The sequence below is a fragment of the Pithys albifrons genome, chromosome 6 (genome assembly GCF_047495875.1).
Source record: "Pithys albifrons albifrons isolate INPA30051 chromosome 6, PitAlb_v1, whole genome shotgun sequence".
NCBI lineage: Eukaryota > Metazoa > Chordata > Aves > Passeriformes > Thamnophilidae > Pithys > Pithys albifrons.
Window position 1 is genome coordinate 65,161,129 of NC_092463.1, and position 20,763 is coordinate 65,181,891.

At 43.3% G+C, this 20,763-nt stretch overlaps 1 protein-coding gene across 4 annotated transcripts in view; it reads left to right on the plus strand.

Annotated features, from left to right (window-relative positions):
* The first annotated feature begins 767 nt into the window (after positions 1-767).
* ABTB2 (ankyrin repeat and BTB domain containing 2) overlaps positions 768-20,763 on the plus strand; it is a 129,874-nt gene continuing 109,878 nt past the window's right edge. For 2 of the 4 annotated variants that reach the window (XM_071559276.1, XM_071559277.1), the window contains exon 1: positions 16,371-17,401. In XM_071559276.1, the coding sequence (XP_071415377.1) occupies positions 16,540-17,401 (862 nt within the window). In that variant the 5' untranslated portion in view covers positions 16,371-16,539. Of the gene's footprint in view, positions 893-2,109; positions 2,210-2,340; positions 2,419-3,526; positions 3,768-8,290; positions 8,423-9,774; positions 9,885-10,344; positions 10,546-13,043; positions 13,075-16,370; positions 17,402-20,763 lie in introns of those variants that run through there. The other 2 variants (XM_071559278.1, XM_071559279.1) reach the window with 2 other exon arrangements.

Consider the following 20,763-nt stretch of genomic DNA (forward strand, 5'->3'; position numbering starts at 1 on the left):
CCCTTTTTTTTTCTGGTGCAGCCTTATTTGGGACATTTCTTTCATGTCTCCAAATCTCACAATCTTTGTTAACATGATAACCAACATCATGATAAAGAGCAAAAGAGATCATCTGTGTTTCCAATATTTTTCTACAAAACACACATCATCAGACTATACCCACTTCTACATCTAGATTTGATATTAGGAGTGCACACACATGACTTTTTTTAACGAATCAGTAATTGATATTTCAATTTGCTTAACCAACAACAGGAGGAAAATGAAGAGTTACTGTTTGCTTTTCCTTTAAAGTTTAACATTGCCGGTCAAGGTGTGCAGATAAACTTGCTGGTTGGTCATTAATCTGTTTCAAACTAAGAGCAACTTGCAAAAATGACTTTTTTTCCCCTTCACATCAACCCTTCTTACATGCCAGAGGAAAGGATATATGTGTATCTATAAAATTGTATGTGCCACAGGCCTTAGCTTGGTTGGTTCAAACCTGGCTGTAACAATGCCATGGGTTCAGTCCCCTGTGTGGGCCATTGACTGAAGAGTTGGACTCGATGATCCTTGGGGGTCCTTCCAACTCAGAACAGTCTGGGATTCTGTGCCCTTCCTTCCCCTTGCCTGCCATAAAAAAGCAAACAAGAAGAGATTAAATCCTGACTAAAACCATATGCAAAACACAAAGCAAAGCTCAAGGGAGAGCAGGTGGCAACATCAATGGCACATATTGCATTCAGTGTTTGCACTTGAGCTCAGCTAAAAGCGAGTGACCGTTTCATAAGAAAGGTCACCCAAAGCCAAGCCTGACACAAATACATGTGTGTCTCATCCTGCTGTAATTTTCTACCTTTGCAGTAAAGAAAACAGTGAATACTGGTTTGAATCCCACAGGTACCTTGCTGTGAGTATCTTCATTTATCTCCTTTCTTACCCCTTCTATCTTGATATTTGTTTCCTGTGGCTTCTTATTTGCCCGTGTGAGCCACCTATTGTACATACATTAAGTAAACAAACCATTAACAATTCCAAATTAATCACCTTTATTTAGCTGGGGAGACTGGTTCTGTGTTGCTGCATGACTTTCTGAGGCATAATGCAAACCACACTTCACCCTTAATTAAGATTTTGGGAGATTAAGAGTCATGCTGCTTTGCATTTGTGTTTTGTTTTCTGTTATTTAAAGTGAGTTTAAACACAAACTACAAGGTCAATGTCACTAATGCACACACAGAGTTGTGCTGCAAATAACACATACACATAATTCAGTGTTTTACACCCAAGGGAATTATCTAGAATTGTTGAGTAGAAAGTGCCTGTTGCTTTGCTAATTAAGTTACACGGGCATCCAAAGCTTTATGTTACTCTAAAAGATCAGAAAAGAGAAGCACAAGACAGAGAATGCTCATTTCTTAATTAAATTGATTATTGATGAGAAGACTTTTCACAGGATTGGGAAACTTCATTTGTGACCCTTCTATTAGAGATGTTAACACTTTTATCTTTCAGAGTATTCAAATTATGTGTCTGGAGATGAGGTTTGGATACCTTTTTTCCCTGTGCCACAAGGAATAAGATCAGAAAGAAAAACATAAAACCTCTGGTTTAGGCTCACATAACAAAAATATAATTTATATTTCCAAGTATGTTTTCAGTCATGAAACAAATTCAGCTACTGCATGTACTCCAACAGTGAAATAATATAATGAATCTATTCTCAAGACCTGGAATAGTAATTGGCCTTTATAAATATCCAACCTTTGGATATTTACATTACTTTAATTAACTTACAATGCCTCAGGAGCCTCTACAAATTACTTTTCCACCCATCCTTCTTCTGTCACACCCGGTGTAAATATCAAGGTGCAGAAAAATCACTGAAAGAGCAAGATAGACTAATATTTATCTGTTTACTCACATGACAGAGGACTGAGTATGACATGGACAGGTAATAGAAGAAGGTTGCTATTATATTTTAGAAAAAACCCAGAGAAATATGAATAGCAACAACAAAACTAATGTCCACTGCAATACAGTAGACAGAACATATTGTTTGTCTTGGTTCCAAGGTCCCAATACACACTCAAAGCAATTTTATATGTCAAACTTGCAATTATATAGACATGAATTGGATGCTGTTAAAGGCCAGCCAACCTCTTGGTAACGTGTGGGAGATGTTGGACACAGCATGTGGGAGGAGGAGAGATGGAACAAGAGATAGGTAAGAATAAAGGGCATCTCTATGTACTCTGTGAGATATGCCTGAAAACATCTTACAGCTTAATCTATGATGGTAACTTTATCATACAACAACTTGCATTATATGTAGGCTTTTTAATTCTGTGTTTTCAGACATCAGATGTAGTGGAAAACACTGAAAACACGAGAGTGACTTCATGATTCTGGAGCAGGATGTCTTCAACCATTGTGGTTTGTATGGGGTTCATAAAAGCCAATGGATACACAAGTCCCAGAGGAAAATAATTTCTTTTTTTGGTATTTTTTACCAAAAATAAAATGTAATTTGCAATAATTTATTAATTTTCATAAGCATTACTCATGATCATCATCATCAAGAAGTTGTGTTTCATATTTAGTGCTGGAAAGAGCTGCAGTGTAGTCCTGGAGATAACTGAAAGAAGAGCAAGAACAGAATAGGAAATGCAGCACTTCTCAAGTGGGGAGTTATTTAAACATGTGCTTGGCATCCTACATATCTCAGTTTTATGTTTTTATTCCTCAAAAATATATTATTAAAATTATTTCACATCATATACATACAAATTTCTTTTATGTATACATCTGTTTTTATGTGACTCCCTTTGAAGCTCGAGCACCCATAAGGTTATGAAAGCTTTTCTGCATTTGTTCTCTGCAGTATGAGCAGCACTATCTAAAGCATTTATCCATTTGAAGCTAATAAAACCTCTGCTTTGAAACATGGTTTTGCCCATTAAAGCCTCATTCTGTATGAGAAAAGATTTCCAGCTAAACACAGCAATATTTTGTTCTGTTGGTAGAATCAGAAGCTCTTAAGCTTTTTAATGGGTCAAACATCAGTATGACTTAGTCACATGCACTTTAAATTAGTCAAGTGCTTAATTGGCATGCTGGATGTTTGCATGTATAAAATATAGATGTTTGATCCAAGAGATACCTTGATACAATAGGTGTCATTTCATGTGTTCCAACTCTCTAGAAAGAAGAGAATCCTACATGAACTGGTTTTGCAAACCAATTGAATTTCCAGAAAATTAAAGGCAAGTAAAAATGTTGGCTGCCTAGCAGGACTGGAAAATCAGGCTATTGTTTCATTGCCAGGAAAAATCAGACACATGCCTTTGAAAAATTTGGATAAAGGCATATATGTCTAACAATATCAACACTGCTTTACCATCAGGGAAAGAAAAGCACCAGCCAGGGTAATTCTGAGTGCGTGACTGACATTTAGGTTGTGAGGTGAATAACAAATTTCAGTTAGTTTTGGTACTGAAATGATGTTGAAAATTGTCCTCTGATCACACATTGTTCTTTACAGGGGTGATTTTTGAATGTTCCTGTGAGTGTAATACCGTGGTGATGACTGGAATAGACTGCAAGGTCATCATAGGGAGTTGATGGGAAGAAAACCAAAAAACCCCAGCCAGAAGAATGGCAAAAAGCAAGAAGAGTTTGCTGTAACCATGACAAATATGGACACTGGAAAACAAGGAAGGACAAAGAAGCTTAGTAAGGCAAAAAAGGAGATGTCACTACCTTTGAAACCAATGGGCAAATAGGTAAAAATTCTCCACACTCCACCTAGTCACCGAGGCAAAACTTAAACCCGAGGATAAGTCAGGTACATAATGGTGTGCAGGTGCCTAAAGAAAGGCTGGACCCATCTCCTTTGTTTCAGTCGGGAAAGATGAGAAGCTCTGCAAGGAGAGCGACATCAAAGCCTCTGCCAATGCATGTGACAGCTGGCACAGGGACACGTGGTGTTTGGGTGCCACACTATCAGAGAGCACTTTACATATAGAAATAATCTGCCCTGATGACTTGATGGGTCAGGTTCCCATGGAATTACCTGCAGGGAATTGTTGCAAATTCCCAGTGTACAGATTGACTGCCAGGATGCCAGGAAGACAACTTTGATATGCATATAATTCAAATTAGTTTAATATTTTTTCCTGAAAGCAAATATACACTTAAAATATTTAATGGCAGCTCCTCATTGATTCACTTTCATTAATTAATAGATGCTGAACATAACTCTTATGTTTTTAAGATAATTTCAATGAATTGTAAAATAAATGCAGTTTTAAGGAGCTGCTTTATTCTGGAGGATGAATTGTGGCATCTCTTTGGTTGTCCTGTTGAAGACAAATAACAGTCATAGACAGAAGACTGAAGGTTTGCCCCTTGAGATGGTGGCAAATAGAACCAAGGGAATAATTAATCCTAGGGCACCACCACACCAATTAGTAATGTTTGAATAGAAGGAGCTGCAGGGTCTCAGTACCTTTAAAAATCTGTTTTTATTTTGCTGTGAATATTTTAGCCTTTTTTTCCCTTTAAGTAGCTCCACTCTCAGTCTATTTTACATCATAATAGGAGGCATCTGAGGATGGAGTAATGGCAAAAATCTGTAAACCATCTGCTTACATCTCTTAATTTTGACAATATAAATGACTACAAAAAATTCTGAGGTCTTAGAAGGTTCAAAAGAATCAAGGTGCATGGTCAGAGTGAAATATAACAATTAGTAGCATCTTGAATAAACATCAAACAGCTCTTCCAGCCTGGAATAATTGATCCACCCCCGTGCCTTCCATATGGCCAGGAGCTTGTTGATGCCCTTTGCCCCAGCTCTCCTGTGTAAGGGCACCAGTGGAGCTGTTGTTCCACTCCTTGGCTAAAAGCAATTTTTCACCCTGCCTAGTTATGTATCATTATGGGTTGCAAAGATGGCCATTGTTTTGTTTAAGACTTACACAATTGCCATGGGCCTGCTTCTGAATGAAAGCCCTGGACAAGCCCTTGAGTGTTTTGGCCACAGGTAGATGTATGCAAAACAAACAGCAGATTTTATTCCATAGACTTAGGTATGGCTGTTCTTCAAGCCAAAGTTCTCCTCTGTACATTTGACCTCATTTTTCTAAGGTTTTCCACACAGAAAATTCATTGTCTCTAATAGATGCTGAAATTATGGAAGCATCTAATATTAAAAAAAAAAAAGCAAAATAATTCCATAACTGCAGTAGTCTTCACAGCATTTAGTTAGACATTGAATTGAACTTTTGACATTTTAGATTGTCTCTTTTTTATGTATGGAGAGTTGTTTTTAAAATGTGCATCTTTCTTGTTAAAGCTTCTAAAAGTGGCAATAGTTATTCTGACCCATCAACACAGAACTTGGCTGTTTCATGACAACCAAGAGGTGAAACTCACCTGGAAACTGTAACAAATTATGAATGTGTTTTGTTTTTCCTTTCCTGGAGGTTGACATTAAGCTACCACGTTAATTGATATGTTTCTTTCTAGCTACTAATTGTTGCCTGCACCCTGGCTGGCCCTTTACAAGGTATTTATGAGAGGTTTGCAAGCCATTTACATTGCCAAGAGAATTAGGATGGAGAGCTAAAAAATGAAATACAGATGATAACTTACAAACCACCAAACCCATAAACACACTAAGCCCTTCTGAACAGCTCTGCAGGGATCTATCAGCATTCCTGCCCAGCTTTGTTTATGTGCATTTCCTAGTTTTCTTGGATTAAGGGCAGTGGTTGAACAGCACAGTTGGGTATTGATCCAAAACGTGGACTTGCAAACAATTTTAAGAGAAATGCACATTTTTCACTGGATATGTTGCCTTTATTTTTTTCCATATTTTTAGTCTAAAAACATCTGATAAATTTTTACAGCTACATGATACTAACCATGAAAATTAGGCCTAGTTTTGACAAGCAACTACTTTTGATTGCCCTAGAGTGAAAACAGCTATTTTTCAGAAGTTCTCTCATTATCATACCATTTGGCTAAGAAGGTTAACATTTTTGAAGTTTACATTTTTTCCTCTTTTGCTGTTAATATGGTAGGGGTGTTCTTTGTTTTCACAGTGTGCTAATCTCTCTTCTGTATTGTGTTTTTATTCATAAATATTCCTGAAATCTGAAAAGAGATTTCAAGATATGGAAGGCTGAGATATCTTATGTTTCTCGTTGCATACAAGATTCCTGAGGCTTTTCACTATCTTCTTTTGTATTGATAGTTTTCTCCTTTTCCTCCTTACCACTCACAGGGATTGGGACAATATATCCTATTTCACTGTACTTGAGAGTTACTTTCTAAGTATTCCCAATGGTTTGGGGATAGGCCTTGGTGTACCCCCCTCTATTTTAGTGCATTTGAAGGTGGAGGTTTTTGCTGTTAACCAGTTCTAATGACTTATCCTATAACATCCACCCTCCAATTCTTCACTTAATTCTTTTATCAACTTCTGCTACACTATTTTATTGGGTGCTGATGGACCCCATGCTTCATAACCCTGGCACCAGCCCCACTTTTACTGAATCACACAGACTCTTCCTATCTTTTTTCAGGACCAAGGCACAGAACATTTTATAGCACTGTGATGCTTTCATTACAGATGATGTGTCACAGGGATTCCTTCCCAATTATGCAGCTGGAAAGAAAAGGGAGTTGGTAATTATCTCCCCATCGCTTCCAGCATGTGTTTCAGCCCAAGTGGCAATGACAAATTGGCCCGTGTCAGCGGCTTCCTTGCTGGAAAAATATTCCTGGGTTATGTGATAACAAGCAGCCCTGTGTCATACCTGGAATTAGGGATAGAAGGAGGATGGATGGCGTCATGTTTATTCAGGCTGTGCCTCGACGAGGTGCTAATTAACAGCATGTGGCTGGAGTGAGCTGACAGTGAGCTTCCGGACCTCAGGATGGGGTTGTTTCCCTAATGTTTTTTCCCATGATTTTTATTTTTGGGTTGGCAGTTAAATGCCTCCCTGCCGTCCGATCCCGTCAGATCTCGGAAGCTCAGCAGGGTCAGCCCCGGATTAGTACTTGGATGGGAGACCTCCTGGGAAATGCCGGGGGCTGTAGGTTCTAGTCCTGAGGACTTCACTGTCGCTCGGCCGTGGCAGATGAACCTCAGGATTTAAACGGTGGGGCCAGTTCTGCGCACGCTGAGCCTCACCTAAAATCCACTGCGCAGGCTGGAAGGGCACACCCTCGTGGGGACAGCCCTGCCCAAATCTGCGTTCCCGAAGCCGAGCCACACACACACAGAATGTCTTCCAATTCAAAGGGAGGCACCTGAAGCATCACAAAGGTTTTGATTCTCTCCTCGCTGAGGGCCATTAGAAAAACACAGCAGCCAAGTCCCACTCCACACTGCACTTCTCGAAAATGTGTCAGCTTGATTTTTATCCTCATGCTGCTTTCCCATCCATGTCTCACCTGCCTTTTCCTTCCTTTTCCCTTCCTTTTCCCTTGCATTTTCTCACTCTGTCACACATTATTGCACAGAGAGGCGCCGAGGTTGGTAGACACAGCACCTTGTCAGCATGGGCCACCTGCCCAGGTGCTGCTCCGGGAACGTGATGTGCAAATGAGGACGTTTAAATCTCCTGTTCGTGCAGAACTGCAGGTTTTGCCTTTTGGAGCAAGTGTCTGCAACTACGCGCTGTGCTCTGCCAGTATCTTGCGAGAAAAAAGGAGTGCTCCCCATTCCAGGGGCTCTAGACTTGGAGTAAGGAAGGAAAGCAAGTCTCTGTCGCTAGTTTTATAAATAGAAGGTTGGCGGTTCCATTCGGACGCAGTTCAGCGGCTGCTCTGGCACTCCTGCAGCTGTTCTCAGTAGTTCCCTGTGCGAGGTGTCGCACATGCCGATCCCTCTGTGAGGCAAGCACCGTGTGACGGTGCCACATTCCGGGCCGTGCCCGGCTGTGCCACCATTCCATGGGGAGTGTCACACAGCGCTGGAAAGGGAAGACTGAGCTCCGTCCCTCCCCTGAGCACACCTGGCGCAGAGGGGAACTGTGGTACCTGCACGCGTTCCACAACCTACCCGGCCGAAGAGCAGCGATGTGCGGTACTGCCCAGAACGGCCACAGGGGGGAGACAGCGGGGCGCTGTGAGACAGCGCAGCTGTTGGTCTCCAGCAATATTAAAAAACAACCAAACAGGACTAAGATTAGGAAATGGCAAACAGCATGTCCAGAGTTTTATGAAAGCAGATATTGTCCCCTGGATATTTTGCTTGAAAAACCTTATTCTTCTGAGACTTCTTTGCCCACAGTGCAAAAATCACGATCCTCAGGAGGAAAGGACACATTGGAACACACAACCAGGACAGATGAAGCTGAAGATAATGTATTGAAAAGACAACACTACTAAAAAGTGGCTATGTATGAAATATAAGCATATATTTGTAAGTATTATAAATTTACCCTTTTTAAAAGGAATTGCAGCATATACAAAAATCTGGGCAGGGAAGCTGTATTTGTGACATTGAAGGAATATGAAGAGAAGACAGGGAAGGATTTTTAAGCAGCTGACTCTCAGGTAAAGGTAGTAGTGATGTTCCAAAAGGAAGACAGATTATCCTACAAACTCGTATTCCTTGGGAAAACAAAGGGCTAAGCACCAGGGGGAAGCGGAATTTATGCGCACAGCGTGGACTGTGATGGAGTAGCAGCTCTTGTGAGAGCTGGTTAAGAACCCCGTGGAATGAGATCCTGCACATCAGTACCACCACAAGCACTGTAGGTATTGTCCTAAGGTTCTGAATGAACCCAGGCAAGGCAGAATATGTTAAGTTTTGGGGTTTGCCCTTGAATGCCCCCATAATTTGTCTTCAACTCTTTTCAGTGCTGTTTGCCATTTTAATCTCAGCATGGACCTAAGAAGCTTTGAGACATCCACTTTATAGCACTGTTAGAAGTTAATATTTCATTTGGCTTCCTGGAAATTTCTTGACTGTTCAGGGTTATGAAAAATACAATATTTAACTATGGCTATTCTTGCCATTGATTCTGTGATCATAGTGACTGACTGTTGATAATGTTATTGTCAATACTGTATCCCTGACTAATATGAGAGAGTTGAGGACACAAACATTATTTCAGTAGACACACCCTGGGAAATATGACACACATCCTATGCCATCAATACATGTCATTTGCTCTATCAAGTGCCTCTTGAGACAGGTTAATATCACAGCCATAGCAGCAAGTACAATTTTGACAAGAAGTTCTTCCAAATATGTGAGTATTTGGCACCCAGAACCACAACAGGTTTGTGACACAGTAGTGGAAACATGATGTGTAACCCCATGATAACTGGGATTATTTTAAGTGCCTCCAAAGAGTTATTTTACACTGGTAGCTGATCAAACACAGGCTTGGCAGACCTGGTGTTATAACAGGGTTAAGTATCTGGGTGACTGAGGAAGTTTATCCTGCTGTTACTTTATAGCTGGATGTTATGAATTAGTAGCTGTTAAATGCTGAAGAACAACATCATTATTTGCATCTATTTGGTAACACATAATGGCTCTTGGAACGTTCCAGTTGTTCCATCCCTGCTAAGAAATAAAATGTAGGTACTGTTAAAATGTAATTAATAGTCAGAGCTGAAATGAGAACAAAAGGGGTGGGGAAAAGAGGCCTCGGTAAGTTGTCACCCCTTGTCTTCATACACGTCAAATTTCAGGAGAGAAACGTTCAGTGTTTATTGGGGATTACGGTTTAAATTACCTAAAACGCCACTGGTTATTTCCAGGATTATTTTACTTTTTCTACTTCAAAATGTTTTCAAAACAAATACAGAACAAACACATTACAAATGAAACAGCTGCTGAGGAAGGAGACTATTTCCTACACCTAACAAGGGTAAGAAGCATCTTCAAAACTACTTTCATTCTACTAGAAACAGAATTAGAGTTTGGTTGAAGCTAAAGGAACTGTATTGATAAAGAAGAGAATGGGGGACCTTTGTTTCTTCCTGGCCTGGGGCTGCCTCCTAGGCTAGAGGGACAAATCCAAGTCAGCTGAATTTGTTAAATAAAAGTTCAGTTCTGCTTTGAAAACTTTATCCCCTCTAAATTTTATTGGTAACTGTGGGCATTTCTCACAATTCCTAATGTTCAATTTAAAGAGGTCTTCACCTATAAAAAGTGTGCTGAATTAAGAGAGAACAAAAAGTAAATTAACCAGGATTGTTTAAAGATCAGAGGATTCAGCAGCAGTGTTAGAAATGCTGCTGAGGAGAGGATTCCAAATGGAGGCAGAGGACCTGACTTTGGAAAGGGAAAGTTTTGTTGGGAATGGTTAATCTCTCTGTCCTTCACAGGAAAGAGCAGGATTCACAGCCTCCCTGTTAGGACTGGAATGCACCTCTGGAGATGATTTAGTCCAACCCCCAAAGCAAGGTCAGCTAGAGCAGCTTGTCCAGGATTGTGTCCAGTTGGATTTTTGAATATTTCCAAGTATGGAGACTCCACAACCTCCCTGGGAAACCCATTCCAGAGTTTTACCAACCTCAAAGTAAAAGGTGAGGGCTTTTAATGTTTAAATGGAATAATCTGTATCTGTCTTTTTTTAACTCTGTCCTTGTCAGGTATTTATACACAAAAATATGGTCTCACCTTGTCCAGGCTGAACAGTCCCAGGCCTCTCAGCCTCTCAGAAACAACAGAAACTCCAGTCCATTGATCCTCTTTGTGTCCCTTTGATGGACTAACTCCAGTCTGTCCATATCTCCCTTGTACTGGCAAACCCAAAGCTGAACTCCACACTCCACTGGAGACTCATCAGTGCTGAGCAGAGGGCAGGACTCGCCTCCTCCACCTGCTGGCTCTGCTCCTCCTGGTGCAGCCCAGGGTTCTGTGCCTTTCTCTGCCACAGGGATGCGCTGCCAGCTCATGTGCAACCTGTTTTCCAACACGACCAAGAGGGCTTTTTATCCAAAGTTGTTTTCCAGCTGGTGAGCCCCCAACATGTAGTGATGCAGGGGTTTATTCCTCCCTAGAGGAGAATTCACTCCAACTTACTTATCTCTTTAATTATATCCACTACAAAAGGCAGCTTTTGAAAGTAGAAAGGATATTTTTTAATAAATTCTCAGTGGTTCTTATGCTTTTCATTCCTGAAATATGTGTCAGAAGCAGGCTGTTACATAAAATCTTTAGACATTAACATTTTTAAAAGGTCTTTGCTTAATAGTCACTGTTAGTTGTGATAGACATGACCCCTCATTCCCTGACAGTATTAATTTTGAGAAGCTCTACCTTACCTGTCATTATAAATAATAGTAAAGCTAATCTGGGCTGATTTCCTATGCTAAGCAAATCTACCTGGCTGATCTTTTTAAAATAGAAATAATGTTTTAATTGACAGCCTACAGATATCAGTGAGGCAAGTTATGTACGGACAAGCAATGTCTTTTATTAGACTAGCTAGTAGAGTAGAAAAAAATGAGGCAGGATTTGTTAGGCAGGAATGTTTCTGTGTATTTGGTAATAGCAAAATGTAGTTTTAATCTGTGCTAAATCACAGATAAAACCAAGGCAGTGAGAAGGAAAGTGGACATTTATTACTAACAAGCCTTCAGTGTACTCTCTGCACAAGATTTCAGCGAGTTTCAACTCCCTGAAAAGTTTACACAAGGGATAGTATTGTAAACATCTACATTTGTAAGATTCTGTGTTGTCTTTTTAAATTTCCCTTAATGCTATCAAATAAATCTACCTGAATTCCCAATTAACACATTCTGAAATGTAAGTATTGTAACCACTCTGCACAAAACGAATGGGGGAAGAATTTGAGTTATTACACCTTGAATAAGGTTTCTCTTCAGCTGGGAAGATCCAGCTGGTTCCTGTTATTGCTTGGCAGTTGTGAGGTCAGCAGTGAGTGTTTGGTCACTTGTTTAACTGGACCATCAACTCCAGTTGGACAACAAATTGAGGGCTTTTGCTGTACAGAAAACACACAAGATTTATGTGTTCTCTCCAGCAGCACTGCTTTGAAAATACGCAAAATGTATTCTCTTAACTGCAGTAAACTTTTTCTTCATATAATTTAGGTCTGATATGATTCACCTGCTTCACCCCTGCTCCTCCCCCCCCAAGTCCCCTGGGCTCTGGGCTCACCCTCATTTTCAGGTGATGGGCATCAGCTGCTGCCAGAGCTCCAGTTCATTAGCAGGTAGCGCTGAGTGGGGCAGCCACAGTGCAGTTAATTAAACAGCAATCTAAGGGAGATGCCAGACACAGCAGCTGGAGAGGGACATTCCCAGCAGCAGCCATGGAACCCCCAGACACAGCAGCTGGAGAGGGACATTCCCAGCTATAGCCATGGAACCCCCAGAGACAGCAGCTGGAGAGGGACATTCCCAGCTATAGCCATGGAACACCCAGACACAGCAGCTGGAGATGGACATTCCCAGCAGCAGCCATGGAACCCCCAGACACAGCAGCTGGAGAGGGACATTCCCAGCAGCAGCCATGGAACCCCCAGACACAGCAGCTGGAGAGGGACATTCCCAGCAGTAGCTATAGAACACCCAGACACAGCAGCTGGAGAGGGACATTCCCAGCAGTAGCCATGGAACACCCAGACACAGGAGCTGGAGAGGGACATTCCCAGCTATAGCCATGGAACCCCCAGACACAGCAGCTGGAGAGGGACATTCCCAGCAGCAGCCATGGAACCCCCAGACACAGCAGCTGGAGAGGGACATTCCCAGCAGCAGCCATGGAACCCCCAGAGACAGCAGCTGCAGAGGGACATTCCCAGCTATAGCCATTTAGCACCCATGACCAGGTGCTGAGCCTTTGGGGTCATTGATGCTCCCCCTCACAGCTGCAGGGAATGAGGCTTGAAAAGGGCTCCTCTGCCAGGTGTACTCCAGGTACTGCTTCAAGGCTTAGTTGCACCAGTCAAGCAACTTTTGTGAGGGTTCTGCTGAGGACAGACTTATTATTAATATATATTTTTTCCTTTTTTGCTGCTTCCTGCTGGAAATTGTTGGGTTTTCTTCGATTCAAGTGAACAAAAGACGTTTACATGGGACCTAGAGGTAAGGAGTGTTTATGCTGCTCATTAGTCTATATGTGAATGTTTCTTCTAGAAATTCATTGAACTTTGTTGGAAAAAGTAACAGGTTAATTGGTTACTTTAAAAAGTATTGGTTTGGAGTCTTTGGTGCAAATTAAGTTTTTTGGGACTTTACATTTGCTTCGATTGTTGTGTTTCTTTACAAATGTTGATTATTTTTTAAATAGGTTTGCTATTTATCCAGGTGCTTTTTGTGTATCAGAAAATGCTGAAACTCTTTAATACTGGTGAATTCTGATATACTTTAAATTCAAATTTTAAAACTCTGCAATTTATCAGAGCTAGAACATCTCATATCTGAACTCATTTGCATAAAAGAAAATAGAGTTTCCTGAGTGCCAGGTTTTTATTTGCTGCAACTTCCCCTGTTACATGTTTTATCTGTTTTGTTTGTGTTCCTGGAAGTCTTTTGATACATTTTATTTTGCTAGCATTTTAATTTCAGAGAGAAATGGTTATGAGAACAACTGTCTGTAGAAAGCTGGCTTTTATCATATGAAAACAACTTGCAATTTTTAATGGCTCCAGTTTAAACATATGCAGAAAGAGCCCAGTCTTTATTATGCCTTATAAATGTTTAACTGTTTTTATTGGTGTTTTGGGGTGTGTCTTGGAGCCTTCGCTGTGTTCAGTATCTTGGAGCCTGAGGTTGAAATCTTCCATAAGGAAAATCCTTTCTATGCCTGGGGGCTTCTGTTCCGAGGTGTGTTTGCCTGTGGAAGAGGCTGGTGGTACCTTTGCAGCAGGGGCAGAGAAGGGTTTATCAACAAAGTGGTTTTGTGTAATAAAATAGTACAAGTGAAATTGTAACTCCTGCTAATGAGCAAACACTGTCTTAGGGAAGTGGGATTGCACTGCTGGTTAACAGAGATGACTTTTGCTTTGTTAAATTGCATGGCATGGTAGGAATAACCAGCTGTGCAGGGGCATGGAAGAAGTGTGCTCAAGGGAGGGATCAGAAGTTATTTGTAGAGGTTTCAAGCACTTGCACAGCTGCATTTTCCCCAAACAATGTACTTTGCCAGCTCTGTAGTGATTCTCAGTGGCAACTGATCCTTGTTTTTATGATTGAACTGAATTATAAGGGAGAGATGGAACAGGATAAGTTTTAGGAAAAGCTTTTGCAAAGAGGCATCACAAAACAAAGATTTTTTTTTTCCTGTGTATGATCTTAAAACAAATAACAGGTTGTTTTCTTAAACCTAGTTTGACAAAGAACCTTTGTTAAATCCAGAACCAACGCACAAAAAAAATCCCCTTGTTTTGAGGATGTAAAGGAGAGATGTGGGGACTGAGGGATGGCATCACATGGTAACCTCCAAAAGTCACATCTAGGAGGCCTGCAGTAGTCCATGGCACCAGATATGAAGGATTAAATAAGAGAAGAAAGATAACTTTTTAAAAAGAAGTGTATTGAGTGAATGTCTGAGACTTAAAACTGCAGTTTGAACGTTATGCCTTGTCTCAGATCAATTTAGGCACCTATTTACCATGTGTGCTGTCAGCTCTTTTGCCTTTACTGAGTTTGAGATTCTTAAAAATAGAGCTCAAACCTGAAAAAATATAACAAAATAGCAGAGTTGGCTTTGATCTGTAAAATAATACCTGAATGGGCTATTAGTTGTCTACTAAAAATACCTATTTCTGAGCTGACACTGGAGCACAAATGAGGTGTTGATGTTTCCAAATAAATTGAAATGACTTCCAGAGAATTAGGTGTGATTTAATCAGACAGCTTTTGCTTGTGTTCACGCTTTCATGGGGAGAAGCTGTGAAAAAGCGGAGCTGAATCACAGTTGGGCTTTGATCTAAGAGATAAAAGAAAATGTTTTGTTTAAAAAAACCAAACCCACCAGTTTCCGAGGTCAGCTAGTGGAAAGTAACTGCACCCTGTTAAATGCTTTCTTTTTGAGTATGAACAGGAGCTGGTTGATCCTGTAAGCAGAAGTGCTTAAGTACAGTACATGATTTTTCAAGTATTTAATTCATACCTAATATTTGTGATATATTTCTCATTGACACTATGGAACGGATCTACAGCAGTACAAAAATACAGAAGGAGGTTCTGGAAGGCATTCTCCAGGTATTGAAGCTGATAATACTTGCAAACTGTGTCTTCTAAGGGACATCACTGTTGAAAAGGTGTACAGTGGTTTTTAAATTTTTTTTTAACCTGTAGGTAAAGTACAGAACTGTGTAAGATCTGTGTATTTTTTGGTACAGGACCTTGTGAGATCTGTGTATTTTTTGGTACAGGACCTTGTGAGAGCTGTGTAATTTTTGGTACAGGACCGTGTGAGATCTGTGTAATTTTTGGTACAGGACCGTGTGAGAGCTGTGTCTTTTTTGGTACAGGACCTTGTGAGAGCTGTGTCTTTTTTGGTACAGGACCTTGTGAGAGCTGTGTCTTTTTGATGCCAAGTTCTACAGATCCACGCTGTAGTTTGCAGGGGAAATATCCTTTGTGAGAAGGAATATCTTTTGGCTTCAACAAGTACCTTTTCGCTTATGTCTTACAAACAGTGAGAACATGGCAAGAATTGAGTGAAAAATTTAGAATCTATTTGAACTAATAAATTTAATCCTTTGTGATTTTTACACATTTTGGCATAGTAGCTGCAACGTTATCATGGATGCTTCTTATCTCCCGCTTTACTGCGCGTGCTGGGCCGTGTAACTGTAAATAACAGGATCTTTGGGAGGGGGGGATTGCGTTTTAAATTAAGATGCGAAAAGCGCATTTAAAGTTCAATTACACGGATTTGAGAGGCTGACACACAAACCCGGCACTGCGCCGGAGCGGCCGAGCGGGAGCGCCCGCGGACCGCGGAGGGACGAGCCGGGGTCCTGCGCTTCCAGCCGGTGTGCTGAGCTTCGAGCGGGGCTTGGCGGTGCGGTGGGAAAACCCCCCCAAGGCTCCCCGCCTTGGGGAACTCGGGAGCTCCGGGCGCGACCCGGCGCGGCAGCCGCGGTACCGACCCCGGCACGGGGGTCCCGACCCCGGCACGGGGGTCCCGACCCCGGCACGGGGGTCCCGCTCCGGCACCGGCCCGGGCCCCGCCCCGCCCGCCCCCGTGCCATTGGCCGGCCGGCCGGAGCCGCCGCCGCTGATTGGCGGCTGCCCGCGCCCCTCATTTGCATGCGGCGCTGGCGGAGCCGCGCCGGGGAAGTTGCGCCGGAGCCGCCGCCGCGCCCGTCCCGTCCCTCCCCGCTGAGCGCCCGCGGCCGGCGCTGGGCACGGCCGGGCTGCCTCCCTCCCTCCCGCCCGCATGGAGCCTGCCGCGGCATCCCGCCCGCCGGCATGGAGGTAGCCGCTGCCCCTGGGAGCGCTCCGTCCCGCTCCGCCGCCGCGCCGCCCCGGTAGGGCTTTGCCCCAGCTCACCCTCCGCCCTGCTGTGCCGCCGCTCGGCTCAACGCGTCTTTGCCTATGGCTGGGATGTACAGCTCTACTCTGAAGACCCTGGAGGATCTGACTTTGGATTCTGGTTATGGGGCAGGGGATTCCTGCAGGTCCCTTAGTCTTTCTTCTTCCAAGTCCAACTCCCAAGCCTTCACCTCTTCTCAGCACAGAGGCAACTGGTGGTACTATTCGGGCTCCATGAACAGTAGGAATAACAGCTGGGATACCGTGAACACCGTTCTGCCGGAGGACCCCGAGGTTGCGGACATCTTCTCCAAGTGCCCTAAGCTGCCGGACCTAGAGGAGTACCCGTGGACTGACGAAGACATCGGCAGGATCCTGCGCAAAGGGAAGGGCGATGGGCATGGCAGGAGCTTCTCGCAGGACGCTGTCCGGAGGCTCTCGCAGCTGCTCCGGCGCGCCCTGATCAGGGTGTCCAGGGAGGCTCAGCGTCTCAGCGTGATGCACTCCAAGTGCACCCGGTTCGAGGTGCAGAGCGCCATCAAGCTCATCCAGAGCTGGTCCCTGTCGGAGAGCTGCGTGCTGGCCACTGTCAAGGCGCTGTCCCTGTACAGCATGAGCGCTGGGGACGGGCTGCGGAAAGGCAAGTCCGCAAGGTGCGGCCTCACCTTCTCGGTGGGCAGGTTCTTCAGGTGGATGGTGGACACGAGGATCTCGGTGAGGATCCACGAGTACGCGGCCATCTCCTTGACCGCTTGCATGGAAAACCTCGTGGAAGAGATTAAGGGCAGGGTTTTGGCGAGTCAGAGCCCGGATGGTGGCGGGGAGATCTCGGCCGAGGTCCTGGAGATGGTGATCAACAACGACGCGGAACTTTGGGGGGTGTTGCAACCCTACGAGCATCTCATCTGTGGGAAAAACGCGAATGGTAAGACCCGGCTTTTACGATTTGTTGTCTTCATCTCAGTGAGCTTTACAGTCAAATCCTTGATCTCTGTGGACTCGGTGGCTTTCTTGTTTTTCGTTGCCATCTGGATTGCATCTCGGTCCTGGTTTGTGTGTGCGCAAAGCTGGCACCGCGGCTTCACCAGGCAAGGGTGATCCTGCTCTGTTCTTAATGTCCCAGCTTCCAAAAGGCACAGAAGTTGAGGGAAACCAAGCCCTGTTGTCCTGACAAACATATGACTTTCTACCAGCTGCCGTTCTGGGCATTTCTTACTCTTAACTGGCGTGTAATCATGTTTTTCTGTAGCAGGAAGATGAAATGTGCTCTACAAGGGGCTCTCCAGAAAATACTGCTGTCGCTTTTAAACAAAATCTGTGTTGTAGTTGGTATCTTGCAGTGTCATCTTAAAGATGCTGTTCCCACATACAGCCTGGAGAGGGAAAACAACATTAATTTTTTTCCTTCGCAGTGGCAAAGCTCAGTTTCTGAGCCAAAACTTAGAAGCACGTGTTCCTTGGCCTTCCTTCTCGTTCAGCAGAAACCTGTGTTGTCTGTTCTCTGCTGCAGCAAACACGACCTTGGCCTTGGCTTGCCAAGGTGAGCGTGTAGGACGGAGTCTCAGTAGCGACAATAACACAGTGTCGAGGTACCCCTTAATTTCTGTGGGAGGTAAAGTTTTGAGCACTTGGGCAAATAAGCAGATAGAGGAATGTTGGCGTCCTTGCTGCGAGGCTGAGGAGCAGTCTGAGCCGTGACAGTTCTGTTCAGCAGCTGCACTGTTCATTTTGCATTGTCACCCTGAGGAAATGCCCTGTTCTTCTGTGGGAAATTCAGAGAAACGTGAAGTTTAGAAAACTATTCTCTGTACCACCTCCGGTTTCAGGACTTTATCTGGGCTCATCCTTAGGATCGGCTCTTGCAGGCTCCACACCTGTGCGGTTTAAACCAAGCGGTTTGGCCTTTTCAGAAGGTGATCTCATAGTGAGAGACAGGGACAGGAGAGCAGACACCCCTTAGGTGAGTGTTCCGGGGAGGCAGCGTGGGAAAAGGGCTGACTCACCTCCTTCCCGGGTGCGCCGATTCCCCGCAGTTACCGATACCCAAGCTGTGATGTCGCGATTCAGATCACGACTCTAGGTAAGTGTCCCCTGGCTCGCATTCCAGGGTAAGACTGAGGGTGCTCCCAAAACGCTTCTGCGCACTTTCCCTGCCGAAAGTTTGTGAAATAAACGTGAAGAGCCCTTTGGATGTTCTCTTGGCACCGGTTCAAGGCATAGCTGGAACTTTCAAACTCAAACACAGACATCTACATTTTCAACCAGGGCTCTTGGATGACTGAGGAGGTACGAGGATGTCCTGTCTGCCAAAACACTTGTAATTCTTTGTTTATCACCGGGTCCGACAAAGAGGACTCTCTTCCTTCTCTTGCTCCTTATTTGGGGAAGCTGGAGGCAAATACTGTGGTTCTGTGAACTAAAATACACGTTTCAGCTCAATGTTTCTGCCACACGAGTTGTGTGTAAAACGGAGAGGAAGAGTCAGTCCTTTTTTATTTTTAAATCTATTTCTTAGGATAGCTCTCCTTGGAGAAATGGCAGTGAATGAATGAATGGATGCTGGTGCTCAGTGGAAAGGAGGGTGACTGTGCAGGGAGATGCTTATAAATATTCAGAGCACCAAATGGTCAGCTGTGATAACGCTCCTGCGGCGCAAAGCCAAGCAGCCAGTGGCCACAGAAGGGCCGGCTTCTGGTGCCGCCTTTGTTGTTCCTGCCTTTCAGATCAATTCTGTCAATAATTGGATGCATTTTTTAAGTCTGGAAATTGAATAAAAACTGCACATGAAGGCATCCTGTGATTTCCTGTGACAGTCTGTCACTACTATTTCACATGACACAAGTCAGTGAGTCTTCTAAATGGCTTTTCTTGCAGTTCTAAGGCCACAAATGGTTTTATATGGATGCAAAAAAGCTTGAAATAACTTCTTTATTCTTCTCCCTGAAGGAATTGTAAATGAGTGGCATTCACATCATTCTCTGCAGGGCTTTGAAATGATCTTGTCTTTTACATTCATTTAAATCTGAAGTAGGTCTGGCAGTGAAATAACTGGATTTATTCCTATTTAAGGAACAGGAAAACTTGTTTTACTGTCACATTTCTTTCTTTTCTAGGAGGAGCATTGCAGTGATGTACTCATAACTTGCAAACTTGGCGTGCGTGTGTCTGTGTGTGTGTGTCAGGTTTTGTTTTATAGCCCCGAGTTTGATGGCAGAGATAAAAAGCACTTAGAGCTTCAGTCCTAACTCCAGTCAAGCATTGCAACCTGGGGATGAAATCGTGGCAGTGTCCTGTGCAGGGGATTATCATAATGGATATTTGTGGCATTATGATTTATGGAATACCGTTTTCATTATTAGATCAGGACAGCCTGCTGCTTTGGAGTTGAAGAAATGGGAAGTAAATGCGTAAATCTTCCTAAAGTCTTGAGAGACTGAGGTTTAGACCTGTTTCTTCAGTGACTAATCTCCTATCCAAGACCACAGTCCACTCCTGGTCTTAAGGCTTTGGGGTAATAGTGTGTAGTATAACAAATGTATATTTGATCAACACCTGGTGTGTGAAGGGCAAAGTTGAAAATTCTAAGTGCTTAATGGGGCGTTTTAATATTATTTTTAATAAATAATAATCTGTGGCCTGCTTGTTTATTTGCCGTTTCTGTGAAGCTGTTCTTTAATCAACTTTTTGCTGCCTCTGTGAGAGGTTTTGTGCTGTCAGGTGAGCTTGGAGGGGAGCAATGTCCTCTGAGCTCATGGCCTTAGGCAGTTCTAGTTCTGGTCTGGGTGTGTTGGTGCCTCCAATGCCCAAGTTGTTTGAGGCAGAGCCCAGGTGAGCTGGTGTGACAATAATACGCTGGAAAGAAAATGAAACTAAAGCAGAAAAAGTTAAAAGAAGCTGCTGAAGAACACAGGAAGGTTAAACAGTTGTGTAAATTGGAATTCATGTTTGATTTTCTGCTTTTAGCTGCATAGGAACGTTTGATACGCAGTGGTTTGATGCAGCTCAAGCACAGAATCACACAGGGATTTTAAGACATGCTGATTTGGTATATTAGAGTCTATTACTTTCAAATGTTCAAAAGGCAAGTTGAAATATGAACTTAACTTGGAAGTGTGATTCTCTTCCTTGCCGTGCCTGTGTTTGCTTCTCTAGAATTTGAACTGTCAGCACTGCAAATACATGTGATATTATTGCCCTGTTAACTGGAGCACACAGGTTGTATTTAACTCTCTGGGTATGGCCCAACACTCCTGTGGCTGCCACACACCTGCTGTGCTGTTTAATGCA